Raw genomic sequence first — 19,676 nt, 5'->3', positions numbered from 1 at the left:
AAATCTCATTTAGGAGGTGGCCGTTCTTGCTTTATAAAACTTGTAAGTTGTGAGATTTTTATATTTTCCTTTGTCTTTTTCTTATGACACTAGGCTTTGCTTCTCTCCTTGGAAGGTCCTCTCATAAAGCAATATTTAAATTAGTTTCTTATATTCTTATCCAGTACAATTGTAGGATTAGCAGCTCTTTTAGTACTTTAACCCATAGTAAATATTTTGTTATAATTGATAAAAGGTAGAAATCTAATTTAATTATTTTAAAAAATGTAGTCAGTTTTCCAAGAACTTACTTACAAAACAGAAGCAGACTTACAGAAATAGAAAACAAACTTATGGTTACCGGGGGGAGAAATGGGTAGGGAGGGATAAATTGGAAGTTCTAGATTCGCAGATACTAACTACTATATATAATAATAGATAAACAGCAAGTTTCTACTGTCTAGCACAAGGAACTATATTCAATATCCTGTGGTAACCTATAATGAAAAAGAATACGGAAACCAAGAACTTTACCAAAGTATCTATTATTTCTGTATTGTTTTGAGACACTTCATTTTTTATCCACTCAATTCTTATATACTATTTATTTTGACTATTTATTTTGTTTGTCTTCTTTTTAAAATCTTACCATCCCATCTTTACTAATTCAATAGTTCAATGAAGTTATTTAAAATGTCTTTTTACCAATATATGAAGTACACTTCAAATGTAATTTTGGTCATGCATTCTGTAAATATTAGATATTTATAGATATATGTCCTGCTTCACCAGTTCCATTTGGAGGTTGGATTATGGGTATAGATATGTATCTGACTTAGCTCACCTATTCAGAGTAACTTCCGCTATGTTGCAATGCCCAGATAACAGCTCCTGAAAGGCATTCCCAGACTGATGTCCAAGTCTGCTTTCTGGTCTAAGGAGACAAGGGCAGTAATGGAACATAGGCGGCAGTGATTGAGAAGAGCACTCAGGTCAATATGGGGAAGGGTGTTGATCCTAAGCTCCTGGGAAAGTGTAAAAGCAAAGTTTATGTTAGGGCTTCAGGAGGAAAACACAAGCATATTTTTTTCTTTGGTCAATCTGATAACTTGAGGCAGTCTAAGAATATTAGAATTAATGCTAGAGAAAAACAAATGCATGGCTGAGTGTGGAACAGACGCCTTGGCTAGTGAAAAAATGTAACTCAACTTTGGGAATGCAGACTCACACACACATGGAGAAGAAAGAAAAGAGACTAGGGTAATATTCCCAATAAAATAAAAACCAGAAATTTTCCTTTCTATTTTATTGGGACTGAGAAAGTTAACTGGCAAGGAAGCAGTGTTTTGTTTTGAATATCAAATTATAAATATGTAAGATAAGTACTAAAATGAAAAAAAAAACATTCTAGATTTTAAAAAGGAATCAAGACATTCTCAGATGAGGGAAAAATAGGAACTTATCATGAATAGTACTAAAGGAAGTTTTCTAAACAGAAAGGAAATGACCAAAGGAAAGAACTGAATGTGTCTGTGAATCCTTATTTGTATTTCTTCAAGTGTGAGTTGAAATTTATAAGAAACTTTTATATAGTAAGATTTTTACTCTTTGTCTACCATATACATTATGTACATTTTTCTATTTTTTCCATTTTTTGTTAATTGTTGATTAGTACATAGTGGATTCTGACATTCAAAAGCTTTCTTTTTGTGTATCTAAATGTACTGATCGTCCTGTGATTTGTGACACTTTTAAAAGGGACTTGCTCAAAAAGTTCTTCTAGTGTTTTTCTTATTTTCTTTTTCTTTGCAATTAAGTGATGCTTCATCAGTATGCTTTTGAGCATAAGAGTTGAGTTGAGGTCTGCACCAAAAGGGCAGCTATTTCCCAAAACTCATTGTAGAGAATATTTATTTCCTTTGATTAAAAATGCATCTTTAAAATAAGGAAGATCTCATAAATGTAAATATTTGTCACACACACAGATTTCACTTGATCATTGCAGATGATTCTACATTTATACATATATATATATTTTATATATATAGTTCTACTTTATTCTTATTAATAGCACATTGTATGGAGCTGCCATATTTATTTAATCAGTACCTCTTGGTGGAGATTTGAGATATTTTAAGGTTATTGTCCTTTTTAATTTGTTTTTATTGAAGTACAGTCAGTTTACAAGGTTGTGTCAACTTCAGGTGTACAGCACAATACTTCAGTCATACAGGAGCACCCATATGTTTGTTTTCATATTCTTTTTAACCGTAAGTTACTACAAGATATTGAATATAGTTCTCTGTGCTATACAATACAAATTTTCTGTTTATCTATTTTATATATATTAGTTAGTATCTGGTTATTGTTCTTAGCAATTGTGTCTTAAATGTAGAAGTTTGAGTGTGTCACACTCTGTTTCATAGTAGGAAACAATTATTAGTTCTTTTAAAACTGTCTTCATGCTCATTTTCTCTTGTGTGTGTGTGTAAGTGTATTTCCTTTTGGCTTCACAATCTATTTCTTTCCCACCAAATGTTGTTTATTGGGAATCTTCTGCTCCGTATCTCGTCCTCGATATTTTCTGTATCTATTCCATTATTTGCTCTGGTCCATACATCTTGAATCTCCAAGGTAGGGGCAGATTTCCTTCACTACTCATGCAAGTGTGTGCCCTTTGAATCAGAAGAGCAAGGCAGACGGGGAAGGGATCTGCGCTGCCTTTCCCAGCCCCTCTTGACCACCAACGGCAACGCCATGTCCTATACAATGTTACAAACGCCTTAGCAATTTTAAATGCAGGTGCTCGGACTTTTGGCTTACTCGTTCATGCCTGGTGCCTCATTTTGCCAAGTTAGAGTACAATATACTATCGAGATTTTGAATATACACTTTAGATTTTCTCTGAAATATTCTTCTGTTTACCTGAAGAAATAAAAGCAGTATTAGGTTAGCTTTTTGAATGGGTTTGGAATTCTGCATTACCTTTAAACAGTCTTGACTTTGTGACTCTGGCTTTGTGTCTAGTTTCAGTCCCGATGTACTTTTCCTTCCTATGCTGAATCATGTGTGTATTTCCAGGCCATTTCTGAGACAGTGGTTTTTGTTTTCTTGTATTTCAGTGGACTTTTTCCTTGAAGCACTGTCAGACACATTTTTAATAAAGAAATGAAAATTAATATGTACTGCAAAAATCCCAATTTTTATATTTTATGACCTTGTTTGATTTGTTGAAATGACAAACAGTGCATTTTCTTTATGTCAAAACATTGTAAGTCAGATTAAATTGGGAATCAAACAAAATCTTCTCCCTATTAACTGCTACAGATCCATATTGAACCATGTAAGTTTTGAGAATGAAAGAAAACAGTCCATAAAAATGATATTGACCCTGACCTTAGGGCTATTGAGTCTACCATGTACGTTATCATTATGTATAGTTTTACAGTAAAAGAATCCCTTTGAGAGCAAAATCAAGATTTGGTGGCACAGTGAACCCCAAGTTGGAATTTAGAGCACTTAGCTTCTATGTGATTTTATTCTGTTGTCGTCTTGCTGTAAGACCATGGTGAAGCCACTAACAGCGTTAGGCTCGTCCTTATCCTTGCGAGTAAAACAAAATTGTTGGACTATATTCTTGCTACCCATGTTTGGTCCACAAACTAGCAGCTTCAGAATTACCTGAGATTTTGATAGAAATGCAGAAACACAGGCCCCATCCCGAAGACTTTGAATCTGCAACTTAGCTATCCAGAGTGTTCATGTGCAATTTAAGTTTTAGAAACAGTACACTGTATTAGTAAATTTTATTCAGAGCGGTACAAAATTCAAAAAATTCTGTGAAATTTAAAAGGTTTTTGCAGTAGGTATTTGTAGGGCTCTAATAGTTACTATGTCCTGTTTCCACTCTACAAATTGCCTGACTACTTAGTTAACATGCTCTATTTCTCCAAGATCTTATTTGAAGAAAGTATACCACTACTTTAAAAACTGCAGAGCGAAAAAGAAAGCATCTGAAAGAAATGCTACTATAAATATGATCTCAGTAACTTTCTGTTCTTTGGGGAAGTTCAGAGATCACAGGACAAACTTTTGGATCTACACTATGTATATACACCTCAGATTGCACACAACTTTCAGAAGGCTCCCTGGCACACTTACTAGCCCAAGTAGTGCACAGTGAGCATATCAGCGCTCTGTTACTGTTACACGCCCGTACGCTTCCTGGCTTGGGGTCTTGGATACAAGTTGAATGAACATTGAGGTCTAGTGCAGTTGTCTAGATTGCCCTGTTCTGCAACATCACTCCCAGATTCCTTCTCCCTCTCTAAACATACTGGCCTTTTGTTTCCTTCATTTCTGAAATTAAAGTATTTTGAATTCTTCTTGGGAAGCACTTTATTATATTAAATAGAATATAGCAAAGTAATGTAAATGGTGATGAACCAAAGGAAAGGCATCTTCCTTAATTTTTGAACAAGGCAGGATCAAGCACTTTAAACGATGATTTGATTTTTTTCAAAAAAAATTGCTTTTGTATTTCCCATTAAGCCTGCTAATTAATTTAGTAAGAGATTCTTGTAAACCCTAGAGACAAAACTTTTGGCAGTCTACAAACTATCTCTTTCTTCCCATTGGAGATAGAATTCAATTAGTTTATGTAATGCTTTCTAATAAATCATTCTAAATATGCCGAGCGGTAGGGCTAAGCGGGGAACATATTGTTTGCGTGTTATTCCCTGTGGAATCCTGCATTTACATCCCATAAAAATAACTGCACTACCTGCATGGAGCCGACTAAGTGCCCTTGGTTATCCTTAAGGAGTTCACATTTTCAGCAAAGGTGGAACAAATATCAGAATGGCATTCATTTATAAAAACATACATTTAACTCTATCACTGGGGTGAATGCAAAAAAGTCACCATCTGGGTTCCAAGCATGACTTGAGTTTTATATTCAAGGGCACAATCCATTTCTTATTGAAAATGACACTAATTAAACTCTGGTGATTTTGACAAACCTTTCATTTTCTGTTTGATGCATGATGTGAATGCAATGGCTCCCACATTAGCCTTGTCAGTTTGAGTTTTTATTATCTTAACACCTCTTAAAAGTCACTAAAATGTTTGTTAAGTGTCAAGTAATAAGAGCTCAAAAATATCACTTTTCAGGGTAAAATGTTTTTTAAAAATCTCATATTTGTCAATATAATTATCCTTGAAGATGTCATAACTTGAGATTCAGGTGCAAAAGAGTTGTATTTGTGTATATTCACTATGAAATTCTGTGTAGTCAACACACTGAGAATAAAGTTTTACTAATGGTGTCATAAAATTCCATACACTATTTCTCAGAATTGTAGGTGAAAATCTTTTCAGAGTAAACATTACTTTGAAAAATGGAGTCATATCACATTCAAACACCATGCTCTGTGCTTTCCAGAATATCAGCACATACATAATATCTAAGATGTGAACTTAAGAAGTATATGGTATGGCATGAGAGACACTATAGGTACTGAAAAACTCATTTTCTATTCTAAGCAAGTGCCGAATAACTGAAATAGAGGTTGACAAGGTGGCCTTCAGAGTGTAAATGAAAGAAGATAGCATTTACTAAACAGCTATTATGTCCCAGGAACAGGGCCAATTACTTTATATTCATAATTTTGTTTAATTATCATAGGAATCTGTGTGAGGTCAGTGAGAGTATCACAATTTTACACATAAACAGACCTACAATAAATTAAATACCATTGTTAATTAAGTGAATAAAAGCAGAAGTATATAAATATTTTAAAGCTTAAAAAGCAAGAGACAGATATTATCCAGGCTTCTCTGACTCCACAATACCACTGTGCTTCTGGGACTGGAGGCATCAGCAATGCTGGGCATAAATTTGGACACATGCACAGGAAAAGTGGTTAAATAAAAGATCATGATAGCATGCACATTAAGATTCTGGACCAAGATGGCAACATGTGAGGCTCTGAAATTCCCATCTGCCATGGATGTACTGAATATACATACACACACACACACACACATACACACACACAGAATGTAGCTCATGAGAAATCTGGAACTAGCTGAGTAACTACTACACATCAGCAACCAAGAAACTACACACATTGTTTGGATATGAAAGGCTGGGACACCCCCTCACCATAGCCCCGAACCCCACGCAACACCATACAATAAAGAGAGAACACCTAACTCCCACCTTCTTCCTGAGAATGGATAGGTTTGGACCCCACAGCTAGCACCCAAAATTTTAAGTGTAAAAATATAGAGCTTTTGTACGCATTCAAAGTAAGTTGTTAGCCACTCAGACAAAATACAAAAATTAGTTATGATTCTGCACACTAACAATAAACTATCTAAAAGAGAAATTAAGAAAACGGTCACATGTACAATAGAGTCAAAAAGCATAGTATTCTTAGGAATAAATTTAATCAAGTTGGTGAAGGATCTGTACACTGAAAACTTTAAAATATTGATGTAAGAAATTAAAGAATAATCAAAAAATGGAAAGCTATTCCCTGTTTATGGTTTGGAAGAATTGATATTGTTAAAATATTCATACTACCCAAAACAATCTACAGATTCAATGCAACCCTTATCAAAATTCCCATGGCAATTTTTACAGAAACAGAACAAATAATCCTAGTATTCATATAGACCTACAAAAAAACCTCTAATATCAAAAGCAATTTTGAGAAAGGAGAACAAAGCTGAAAGCATCACATGTCTTTATGTCAAACTATGTTACAAAGCTCTAGTAACCAAAACTATGTTATTGACATAAAAAGACAGGTCAATAGAACAGAATTGAAAGCCAAGAAATAAATTCACCAAATATATTCAATGAATTCATGAAAAGGAGTCAACAATACACAATGTGGAAAGGATTTTATCTTCAATAAATACTGTTGGGAAAACTGGATAGCCACATGCAAAATATTGATGATGGACCCCTATTTTATGCCATCACAGAAATCAACTTAAAATGGATTAAAGACTTGAACATAAGACCTAAAACCATAAAAGCTCTAGAAGAAGACATAATGGGTAAGCTCCTTGACATTAGTCCTGACAATGATTTTTTGGATTTGACACCAAAAGCAAAGGAAACAAAAGCAAAATAAACAAATGGGTTTAAATCAAACTAAAAAGCTTCTACACAGCAAAGGAAACCATCAACAAAATGAAAAAGCAACCAATAGAATGGAAGAAAATATTTGCAAACCACATATCTGACAAGGGATTAATATCCAAAATATATAAGAAACTCAAACAACTTAATAGCAAAAAAGCAAAACAAAATAAAACATAAAGCAAAACAAACAAACAAACAAAAACAATAACCTAATTAAAATGGGCAAAGGATTTGACAGATATTTCTCCAAAGAAGCCATACAAATGGCTAGCAGGTGCTCAACAGCACTAATCATCACAGAAATGCAAGTCAAAACCAAGACAAAAAAACATATATGAGATACCACAGCTGTTAGGATGTCTATTGTCAAAAGACAAGAGATAACCAGTGCTGGCAAGGGTGTGGAGAAAAGGAAACCCTTGCCCATCATTGATGGAAATGTAAATTGGTATAGCCACCACAGAAAACTGTATAGAGGTTTTGCAAGAAATTAAAATATAACTACCATATAGTCCAGCAACTGACCTCTGAGTAAATATTCAAGGGGAATGAAACCATTATCTTGAAGAGATACCTGCACTCCAATGTTCACTGCAGCATTATTCACAGGAGCCAAGGTATGAAAACTACCTAAGTGTTCATCAACAGATGATTGGGTGCCTGTATGTACAATGGAATATTATTCAGCCTTAATAAACAAAGAAATCCTGCCACTGCTGGCAACACTGATAAACCTGGAGGGCACTATTCTAAATGAAATAATCCTGACTGAAAGACAAATGTGCATGCTATCATTTATATATGGTTCTAAGAAAAAATAAATAAAATGAAATGGAGTTGAATTCATAGAAACAGAGACTAGAATGGTGGTTGCCAGGCACAAAGTTGGTAAATGGTACAAACTTTCAGTTATAGGTTGAATAAGTTTTGGGACTCAAACATATAACATGGTGACTATAGTGGCTAATGCTATATTGTATAATTAAAATTTGCTAAAAAAGTAGAGCTTAAGTGTTTCTCTACTCCCACCCTCAATAAAAAAAGTTAATATGGTAAGTGATGGATGTGTTAACTCAATAGTGGGACCCTTTTCACAGTGTATATCAAATCATCACAATGTACACTTTAAACATATTGCAGGGTTGTTTTCATCAATTATACCTCAGTAAAGCTGGGAAAACATACACACATAAATTCTGCTGAAAAAAAAAAGATTGTGAATGGAATAAAAACTCAGATATGACAGTTGTTTTGTGTTTTAGAGGGATGTAAGTCAATTGTGAATTGTCTGTTCTAAGTATGTGATCAAACACAGGATTCCTTTGAGACTTAATCGAGGCACTATTATTAATTACCCAGGGACAGCAGAGTTAATCTGGGACTGTCCAGGCAAACGGGGATACATGTTAGATGCTAATTATGTACATGGTACATAATTTAAAAAAGTCTAATAAAGTTGGTTTTTTTTTTTTTTTTTTTTTTTTTTACTGAAAACCAACAATGAAACATTTGGCAAATATTTCCGGTGATAAAAATTAAAATTCATTTATTAGTAGAAATATGTATTTCAATTTTTAGAGGAAGGGAATATCACATAAGCTTTCTTACTGTTTCTTAAAAATATTTAAATAAAAGTATAATTTTAATAAGATTTCTAGTCTTAACACTAATAATCAAGTTTGATTCTCTATTTCTTAACTTAGAATTGCACATCCATCCCTTGTGTGAATGAAGGCTTCTGCTGGAAGGCAGTCCACAACTTTACTTGCATTTGCCCACGTGAATCTACTGGTGCTCGCTTTGAAATAAATACCAGCAGTTGTGCTGAGTCTGAGCTGAATGTGGTCCTCTGTCTAAATGGAGGGATTTGTGCTGAAGGACCTGGACACACTTTCTACTGCAGGTTAGTATTTATCTGTCCATGAGTAACTACATAAATATTTATGGGCATTTATAAGCACCCCACTGGTAATGCACTCCAAAATATAGATGCTAAGCTTTATATGTTTTATCTTTAAAAACATAGTCCCAAAATTGAAATCAACAATTCTAAAAAAAAGCATTGCTTATATATTTGTCCAATTATCATGTATTCATATCAGTCCCAAGTTGGGTTTCCAAATTTAACCACCCATCATTTAAATTTGTTTCATATCCCCTCTCTTCCCCAGAATTGGGTTCTTACTCCTTTTCTGATATATTAAACCACAGAAATCAATTGCAAATAGTTCATATTATAGTATACTTCTTAACCAGTGATTCATTTCTCTCACTGCCATACTTACCTTCTTAACTTCTAAGATCTTAACAATGACAAAAATTTCTATTTAAGATTTATAAAAACAAATTAATCTGTCGATGTATTTTTCAACCAATTATTAAGGTACCTTTTTAAAATTCCTAGGAGATGAATTTTCACTACTTTTGTTATTTATGATTCTGCAACATATGTAGTTAGTTGGCCATTTGAGAATATAGCCATTATCTGTTCAATTTATTAAATATTGAGCCCAGGTTTTTGTTTAAAGTAACTTTACCTCTTCTGTGTCAGTCTGATTTGTGAGAAGCTGATGTTAAGTTAAAATCTGTGAGAAATTGTGTTTCTATCCAAGTATCTTAAATTACTTAAAGTTTAACCATGTGTAAATATTTAATAGTAAAATTTATTTTTTAAATTTTATTAGTTATTTCTCTCTAAATTATTAATATAACTGTCTTTTATTCAATACTACCACTACCATAGCTTTTTATTTAATATCTATGGCATGTTTTTGGCCTTTTATTTATATCAATCCCTGCTGTATTATTTAATTTGGGGCATATTTCTAGTAAGACACACATAGATATTAATTTCACATAAACCCAAGTTTATTATCTTTTCATTCAGCACACATGGACAGTATTTGTTTATTATTATGACACAAGCATTCTTTATTACATATTGCCTAATGTGCCATTTTCATTTGTAGCGTATGTGTATGTATATTACCTCATATTTTGTATTTTTCAGCATGGATTTTGCTTATTTTACTCTGGTGGTTTATAAGGTATGGAGAGTAAACATATTTCTAATATCAGTGGTAGTTATATGCAATGAAATTATAAAAATGATCACTTGGCCACAGCAAGAACCCTGCGGGTTATAATGCAATCAACACCTGGATTAAATTGGCAACACTAAATTGAACATTTATTCTCTGTGGATATAATGTTATAAATCAAGGTTCTGTTCATCAAAACCCATTAAATTAGATAAAAAATTAGAAATAAGTGAACTGAAAGCTAAAATGTATGTTTTTACAACATGAATAGTGTTTATTGAATCAAGCACTGTAAAAGCTACTCTATAAATGTTCCTTTTGGAGGATGTTATCCATGGCTAGATAGGCTGACCTCACTCAAGTCATGAAGCCAGCTGGAGTCCTGATGAAGACACCTGGGCATCACCCAGGGACACGTCTGGGCATTCTTTATTACTACGTGCTTATCAAATCTTATTTAAATATGAGTCATCTGTCTTCAAAACGTCCATTGCCTGAAAGCCCCTGGAAGTCTGTGAATGGTCAATGCCCGAGGAGGTGCAGATTCTAGGGGACTTACACAGTGCCTGTGAGGAGCCGTCCAAGTCAGTGCCAAGTTGGCACAGTCCTCAGACAGTTTACTTACAAAAGAAAATCCACATTATGGGGAGGGAGAGCTGTGCAAGTTAAATCATCAGATTTGTATGTGAGTTAAGGATTAACCTCTGATATATTTGTTTAAGCCATAATAAAATAATCACTTTTTAAATTTAAGAATATATATCAAACTTATGGTTTTGATCCCTATTTTGCATTCTTCACATTTACTTTTAAAAATCTTACTCTTAAGAATGTGATAAAATGTTTCATTATTGTCTTCTTATGCTCAGTTTTCTTCAATGTTTCTTCAACAAATCAGAGTTAATGTCTTGCTTCTCATTACTGGCTTATTTGTTAATTAGCTTTCAAAGTTTTGATTGATTTTAATTGGGAAAATAATTATCCAAACATATAATTTTCCACCTTAAGAATATTTATTTTCGAGTCTTATTTTTGATGTAAACTTCCTTATTAGAACATTTCCATCCTCAATGATCTGTAGAATATTCTACACTGTTGGTTTCCTAGGGATTTTGAGAGATTTCCTTCTAATTGATCTCATGTTGTAATCATTTTGAAGAAAAGATAGAGTATATTACTGTTTCAGATTGCCTGGAAAATCTGAAACTGTCAACCTCAAATATTTTGTTGTATTTTTGGCTTCATTTGGTGACGTACAAATTTCTTAGATCTTCTGTTGACTAAAGATTATGCAGTCAGTGCTATTAATTTGCTTAGGCCAGAGAATGGCCTATGTCCATGAATATTATGTTTTATGAATACAGTTGATTCATTTCCTTTGTGGAAGCTGACATGGTTTTTAATTTCTTTAGTTAAAAAATATGTATAAAATATTTATCCCAATGACTGGCATGTTGAGAACTTGTAATTCCCTTTCCTTTTATCTTTGAAGTTCAAGTATTTCATTGGAATATGTAATGTTATATATTTCTTCATGTCTGGGAAGTTTTCGAGTTGTATTCTTCTTCTTTTATTCTTCTGTGTGCTAATACTGGTTCACTAATTCTGCATTCTTCTTTGGGTCCTAATATTGTTTACATATTGTAAATCACAAATTTAAAACTTTGATTTACATGCATTTCACTCTTTTTACATTTTTATGTCTTTTTTAAAATTCCTTTTTAATCCTCTATTTACTTTTCCACCTTTTATCCACTTTTATGATTTTTCTTATGACAGTATTATTTATTCTCTTCTACTTTTCCATACAAGTGAACCCTTAAATAGGTATTTTCTTCCATTGTAAATCAATGACCACTTCACTAACCATATTATTATTTTCTGTTTATAAAGTTATTTATTTCAAGAGTTCAATTTTTCAATCATTGTTATAGAATTTCTAGGTTGACTCTCAATCTCAGTTACTAACATTTTTATGCTTGCTTTATTGATCTTTATTGCCATTATCCAGATGTCTCATGAGACCACTTTTATATCCCAAATCTACTGGCCAAACTCTTCTTTATTGAATCATTCCTGTGTCTACCAGGCAATTGTAAGTGACAGACCCAACCAATTAAAGGACTGGAGCACAAGAATTAATACAAAGAGGCATAGTCTTTAAATAGTAAAAAAAAAAAAAAAAAAAAAAAAATTAATGAAAAAAGAAAAAGGACTACTTAAGCATAAGTGTTTAGAATGTGTTCCTTGAAGATGGTAAAATTAATAAGCCAGGTATATACAGCAAGTTTCCTCATTACTGTGAACAAATATATAGGTGACATTGCTTTGAATACTGACATAAATAAATTAACTATTTCAAGAAAAATAAGTTAATATTAGTTGTAGATAAACAGTTGCTAGGCTGTTAGGTGCATAGTAATGGTAGCCAACAGTGAAACTCCTAAATTAGGAGGCCCACCAAAGTGTGGGTTCTTGCCTGCTGGCTGGAAAGAATTCACAGCTGAGGCAGAGGGACAGAGCAAAAACTGCTTTTATTTCTCAAAAGAGGAAAAGTATGCGAGCAGGGAGAAGGAAAGAAAATCTCTCCAGCAAGGAAAAGGCGCTCGAGTAGGGAGCTATCAGCCAAGGTAGCTGGTGGAGAGAGCTCCAGCCTGGGTCGGGCCACCTGGTCTTTATGACCTGTTATCATGTCCTCCTCCCAGGAGCCAATCAGTCCTTGTTCGAGTTTTTGAGTCCTTGTATGGGTTTTTCCAGTTGTTGTCATGGCAGTTGTCAGCTGTTATGGTGCTGGTGGGTGTGTCACTTAGCATGCTAATACATTATAATGAGGGTATAATGAGGCACAAGGTCCACTGGAGGTCAAATGCTTCACCATCTTGGACTCTGTTGGTTCTAACCAGTTCTCGTTTCTTCTCATTGCCAATACCTTCTGAGACTTAAATAAGAGTAATTGGTTTCTATCTGAGGGAGAGGCAGGGGAGACAACAGCCTTGGTAACAAAAAGGAAAGCTGCTTTTAGTCAAAATACCTGCAATCTAGTGAACCCAGCACTCCCCAAAAAATGCATCTCCAAAGATTGTGTTCAGCGATGAAAGTTTTAAAGAGAAATGGGAGAGTCATCTCAGTTAATTGTTGAGATAGGTGGTCAGAGTCGTTGTCATCCCTCAATGCCTGCAGACTTGTCCTAATCAACGGCTTGAGCCTGCTCTTCTATGACTCAGGGAGGCCTGGGGGACTCAGCTTTTCTATAAGCAAGATGCAGGGGTTGCGTGGTGGAGTGGGGGATGGGCCCATGTGGTTCTGCTCAATATCAGTAACATAAAATATTCAAACAATTCTGTAACCATACTTTGGATCATTTCTGGAGAAGTGAAAGGGTATTTTAACGCCTGAACTTATTTTTGCTAATATATGTATTAGGCAGTTCAGATTCTTAAGTTAGTAAATTTACATTGCCCAATGAAGAAATATCAAATTTATGACATAAATGCTTAAAATAAATGCAAGTCAAAACTACAATGAGGTATAACCTCATACCAGTCAGAATGGCCATCATTCAAAAGTCCACAAATAATAAATGCTGTAGAGGCTATAGAGAAAAGGGAACCCTCCTACACTGTTGGTGGGAATGTAGTTTGGTGCAGCCATTATGGAAAATAGTATGGAGATTCCTCAAAAAACAAAAAATAGACTTCCTATATGCACCAGAAATCCCACTCCTGAGTATATATCCAGAGGGACCTGAATTCAAAAAGACACATGCACCCCAATGTTCATAGCAGCACTTTTTACAGTAGCCTAAATGTCCATCAACAGATGACTGGATAAAGAAGCTGTGGTATATTTGTACAATGGAATGCTATTCTTCCACAAAAAATAATAAAATAATGTCATTTGCAGCAATGTGGATAAACCTAGAGAATGTCATGCTAAGTGAGGTAACCAGAAAGAGAAAGAAAAATATTACATGATATCACTTGTATGTGGAATCTTAAACAAACAAAAAAAAAGGATGAACTTATTTACAAAATAGAAACAAACTCACAGACGTAGAAAACAAACTTACGATTACCAGTGGGGTAGGGGGTTGGGAAGAGATGAATTGGGAGTTCAAGACTTGCAGGTACTAACTACTATATATAAAATAGATAAACTGCACGTTTATACTGTATAGCACAGGGAACTATATTCAATATCTTGTAGTAACCAATGGTTTAAAAGGATATGAAAGCAAATATATGTATGTTCCTATACTACTGAAGTATTGTGCTGTGCACCAGAAATTGACACAACATTGTAAGCCGACTATACTTCAATAAAAATATATTTAAAAAGACAAAATGCTTGATTGACAATTGATGAAAATTTTCAAAATCTTTGCCATTCACACACTATATTTGTTATTTTATTATTGAAAATATACTTTTGTTCAGAAAACATAGTATCTTATGATTGCATTTCTAGTCCTAAAGTCAAATGCATGTTTCTTATTGACTGAATTTTAGGGCTGAAGAAATGTATAGAGATTATGTCTAGTAATGTAGTTGTTGCACAGATGATGAAGAAAAGGCCTAAGGAGGTTTATACTCTGTCAATTGCGGACAGTCATGATCACTGAGAAAGTCAATATTAGACTCCAATGCATTGCTTTTTAAATTTTAACTAGAGTGTTTTTATTTAAAATATGAAATACAAAAGATATGATAAAAAATATATGGCAAAAAAAGAAAAGTCCTACACAGTGAGATACCATGACTATTTCTCTAGATGCAGTTAGACATCTATTTTGTACTTTATATCCTGGTGCAAAGTTTAAAGACATTAATGACTTCGTTCAGTTTAATAATAGCTGCTTTCAGAAGTCCATAAGTATTATTAACCATGTGTAACAGTTTAATAGCATTTTAATGTGTTCAAGTTTTATTAAACCATAAAAACTATGTTGAAATTACACTAAAATTCAAATTAGAATCACACAGCAGAGGACTATAGAAATAAGTAAAAACATTTTTTCTCTGGCACCATGTAGATTATAAAGAATATAGCAAATAATTTATAAAACTGAGACACAAAGATACTTGCTTCTGTTTTTAATATGTGAAATACTGCTGCAGGCAATTCTTCCTTTGGAGTTCTCTGCCTCTGGCTTTGCAGAGCCCTTTCCACCCCCCACAACTTCCCACCCTCCAACTGCAAATGTCCCTTCATTCTGATACTTTCTTCCAAATTTAACTCTCCTTGGTCATTGCCTCCACCTCCCTGTAGTATTTCACAGTCTTGCCTTTCACATTCGCCTGAGCTTCATTACACTTTCTCCCATGAACTGAGCATAATCAGTTCATAAACTGAACTGTATTATGTTAAACAAAATAGTAAACTTAATGTTTGATTCCTCAGATTAGCATCTGCTTTTACAAAAATTTCAATAAAGTCAGTAAAAACTGATGAATTTTTAATTATAGGATCTCAGGAACCAGAACACATTAAGTGCAACATCTGAGTAAGTAAGCCTTCCTGGATCCTCTTGTATCATCAAGGAAGGATAGATGCTGCCTCTTTATCTGCTTGGGTAGAAAAGCAGGAATGAAGCCTCAGAGATAGTAGGTAACTTAATGAAGTTTACAGTAGGAGTATTGATTCCACAATAACGCATTTTCAGCAAATCATCAATCACCTTTGCTGAAACTTAATTGGATTTATAACTTAGAATAAAATACCTTCAACAGCCACAGTGAGATGGCTTCACATTACATAGGGATTATGTTTTCAAAAATATGAGATGGACAATGTAATACACTAAATTTAACAACTTTTTTTTTAGCTCTCTCACTCCAAAAAATAAACCTTAGACCAAAATTCAAAAAAATAAATTAACGACAGGAAGAATCCATTTACAAGGGAAATAAATTATATGATTTTGCCTCATAAAGTATTGCAAGGGATAGGACAATAAGCAGGATCCACTTTCCTTAAGGTCTACTATATGAACGTTATGTTGGGGATAAGGATCAGAACATAAGTAATGTGAGATACACTATTCCTTGGAGCCAGAGGAAAACATTAAACAATTTAACTGTTTTAAAGACATTTGTGACCCTAATAATTCTGCATTGATGATGGTCCATTGGCCTTTACATTCTGATAGTTATGAGTTTGGTTTTTTCTGCAGCAGATAAGATAAGAGAAATAGTAAAAAATGGTTCACTATTTAAATTCTGATAAGCATAAAAAGGAATTGTTACATATCACGCTTCTTTTAATTTACTTAATGAATAAAGCATGAAAGTAAGTACATGTTGATGATCACTTTTACTACATTTAAAATTAGCTACCATAACATTTTACTATTTTTGTCTTTCAAGTAATTGTATTTATTTTTATTAAAGTATAACAGATTTGTGTTATGTTAATTTCAGTTGTATACAATAGTGGTTCAATATTCATATAGATTATAATTCATTTAAGGTTATTACAAAATAATGACTATATTTTCTGTGTTGTGCAATGTATCTTTGTTGCTTATTTGTTTTATACATAGTAGTTTGTATGTCTTAACTCCACATCCCTATTTTGTCCCTCTTTCCTCCCTCTCCCCACTGGTAACCACTAGTTTGTCCTCTATATCTATGAGTTTGTTTCTGCTACATTGTATGCATTCATTTGTTTTATTTTTTAGATTCCTCATATAAGTGATAGCAATAGAGTACTTGTCTTTATCTGACTTATTTCACTAAGCATAATACTCCCTAGGTCCATCAAAGTTGCTGCAAATAGCAGAAGTTCATTGTTTATGATTGAGTAATATTCCATTGCATACATACACAGCATCCTCTTTATTTATTGATTGACAGGCACTTAGGTTGTTTCCACACCTTGGCTGCTGTAAATAATGCTGCTATGAACATTGGAGTGCATGTATGTTTTCAAATTATTGTCTTCATTTTCTCAGAAATATACCCAGGAAAGAAATTATTGGGTCATATGACAGTTCTATTTTTAGTTTTCTGAGGAACCTCTGTACTGTTTTCCACAGTGGCTGAACAATGTTGAGCATTTTTTCATGTCCTGTTGGTGATCTGTATCTTCTTTGGGAAAAAGTCTATTCAGGTCTTCTGCTCATTTTTCAGTTGGGTTCTTTGTTTTGTTTTTGGTTTTGTTTTGATATTGAATTGTATGAACTATTTATAAATTTTAGATATTAAACTCTTATGCGTCATAACATTTGAAAATGTTTTTCCCTTTCAGTACATTGTTTTCTCATTTTGTTGATGATTTCCTTTGTTGCAAAAAAGTTTTTAAGTTTAATTAGGTCCCATTTCTTTCTGTTTTTATTTCCTTTGCTTTAGGAGACAGATACCAAAAAAAAAAAAAAAAAGATGCTACAATTTATGTCAGAGTGTGCTGCCTAAGTTTTCTTCTAGGAGTTTTATGATTTCAGGTCTTACATTTAGGTCTTTTGAGTTCATGGTGTAATGAAATTTTAAATTTTCATTCTTTTACCAGTAGCTGTCCAGTTTTCCCAGCATCACTTATGGAAGAGACTGTCTTTTCTACATTGTGTATTCTAGCCTCCTTTGTTGTAGATTAATTGACCATAAGTATGTGGGCTTATTTCTGGGCTTTCTACTCTGTTTCATTGAACTATGTGTCTGTCTGTTTTTGTGTCAATGTCATACTGTATTTATTACTGTAGCTTTGTAGTATAGTTGGCAGTTTGGGAATATGATACCTCTAGCTTTGCTCTTCTTTTCCTGAAGATCAGTTTGGTAATTTGGGGTCTTTTGTGGTTCCATATGAATTTTAGGATTATTTGTTCTAATTTTAAAAATGTGGTATGTACTTTCATAGGGATTGCATTAAATCTATAGATTGCTTAGGTAGTATGATCATTTTAACAATATTAATCCTTCCAATCCAAGAGCGTGGGATATCTTTCCATTTCTTTGTTATCCTCTTCAATATCCTTCATCAATGAAGAAAAAAGTATTTAAAAAAAAATTCTCAGTTGCCAGGGAAAAAAACTTTCATTTTGTTTGTTTCATTTTTGTTTTAAAGGAGTGTTCTTAAGTGGTAACAACCCTATTCAGCCTACGTGTGCACAGTGTGTTTGTTGAGAGGGCTGAATCTGACAGGAGCAGGAGTCACATCTCTCTCCAGCTGTGCTGGCAGCTATCGCCTTGGCAGGTGGTGAGGCTGCAAATGGAGGGACTAGGGCCAGAGCCAGGGGTGGGTCAAGGCTTCTTTTCTGCTCAGTGGCCTTCACTACCCTATTGTGAGTGGAGTTAGGTTCCATGTTGCTGGAGTGGAAGTCAGAGATTTGAGTTCAAGCTGGCTCAGTTTCCTTTCAGTGTACACTTTTCTCCTCCTCACCCCAACCAGCACCCTCAGCCCCAGAGGGAGCAAGAGTGGCTGGTGTGGGTATTCTGGAAGGGTCAAGGCACAAGAGGTGGTCGTCTGTCAGTTGTGAGAGATCCAGTCTGCCTCTGCAGCTCTGCCTGTGCAATCCCCAGTAATGGCTGTCCCCTCCCTGCTCAGATGCTGCTTAGGGTTTGAGCCACCACAGTGTCTTACCACCGAGAGTCTTCCCTTGGTCATGGCTGCCCATGCTCTAGTGTTGAGCTGGGACTAGAGACAGACAGTGCTGGGGTGCTGGAGCATTCACTTGGCTCTGGTTGGGACGTATAGGATGGTCACTTGGAACTAGTCAGCCAGCCTGTGCTTTCAATCCATGCTCTGCATCCTACTTTGAGAGTAAGTGAACATTTGTGCTCCTTATGAGTAGAGTCCAGGCTTCCCACCACCCTCCTGTCAGTCCCATGGGTACTCAAATCAGCCAAGGGAGCTGTCTTCCCTGTATCAGACCCCATGCCTGGAGAGCCCCCTACGAGACTCAAACCACTCACTCCCCAGTAGGGTCTCCACCAGGTAATCTCCCTTTTCCTCTGAGTCCCCTCCCAGGGGAACAGGTCCTGACTTGATCACTTCTTTCTCTTCCTAACCAATTCCGTGTGGATCTTTCTTACACTTTTGGTTGTACAAGGGTCTTTCTACCAGTTTCCAGCTAGTTTTCAATGAGAATTGTTCCACATGTAGAAGTATTTCTGACGTGTTTGTGTTACATGGCAATCTTCATTCGAGTTGAACTAATTCTTATCAAAGTTAATCTTTAGTAATAGTGGACAAGTTAGTCTGAGTAGAATGGTTTTTCTAGGGGAAGAATGTAAAACATTTTTTTGATACGTACCAAATGGCTATCTCAATGCAAAACATGCCCATTATTTAATGGCTTTCATAAATAACAACAAGAGTATTGAGATAAATTATATATACCTGGATAATTCAGCCAAACAATTTTGGTAAATCAGTCTAATCTCAGTGTCTTTTCAAAGTTAACTAGATACATACATACATACAATCTCTCTACATATAGAAAAGTGGCACATAACTGATTCTTACCAGGGAATTCACTGGGGTGATGTTAAAAAGTAATTTAA

General features: G+C 34.4%; 1 protein-coding gene across 1 annotated transcript in view; it reads left to right on the top strand.

The window, feature by feature from the left end:
* Positions 1 to 19,676, top strand: part of EYS (eyes shut homolog) — a 1,185,464-nt gene that overhangs the window by 480,240 nt on the left and 685,548 nt on the right. Inside the window, 1 exon segment of the mRNA XM_010967844.3 lies at positions 8,842 to 9,041. Coding sequence (XP_010966146.2) covers positions 8,842 to 9,041 — 200 coding nt within the window.

The sequence above is a fragment of the Camelus bactrianus genome, chromosome 8, assembly GCF_048773025.1.
Source record: "Camelus bactrianus isolate YW-2024 breed Bactrian camel chromosome 8, ASM4877302v1, whole genome shotgun sequence".
In the NCBI taxonomy this organism is placed as follows: domain Eukaryota; kingdom Metazoa; phylum Chordata; class Mammalia; order Artiodactyla; family Camelidae; genus Camelus; species Camelus bactrianus.
This window is presented reverse-complemented; position numbering and strand designations above follow the sequence as displayed.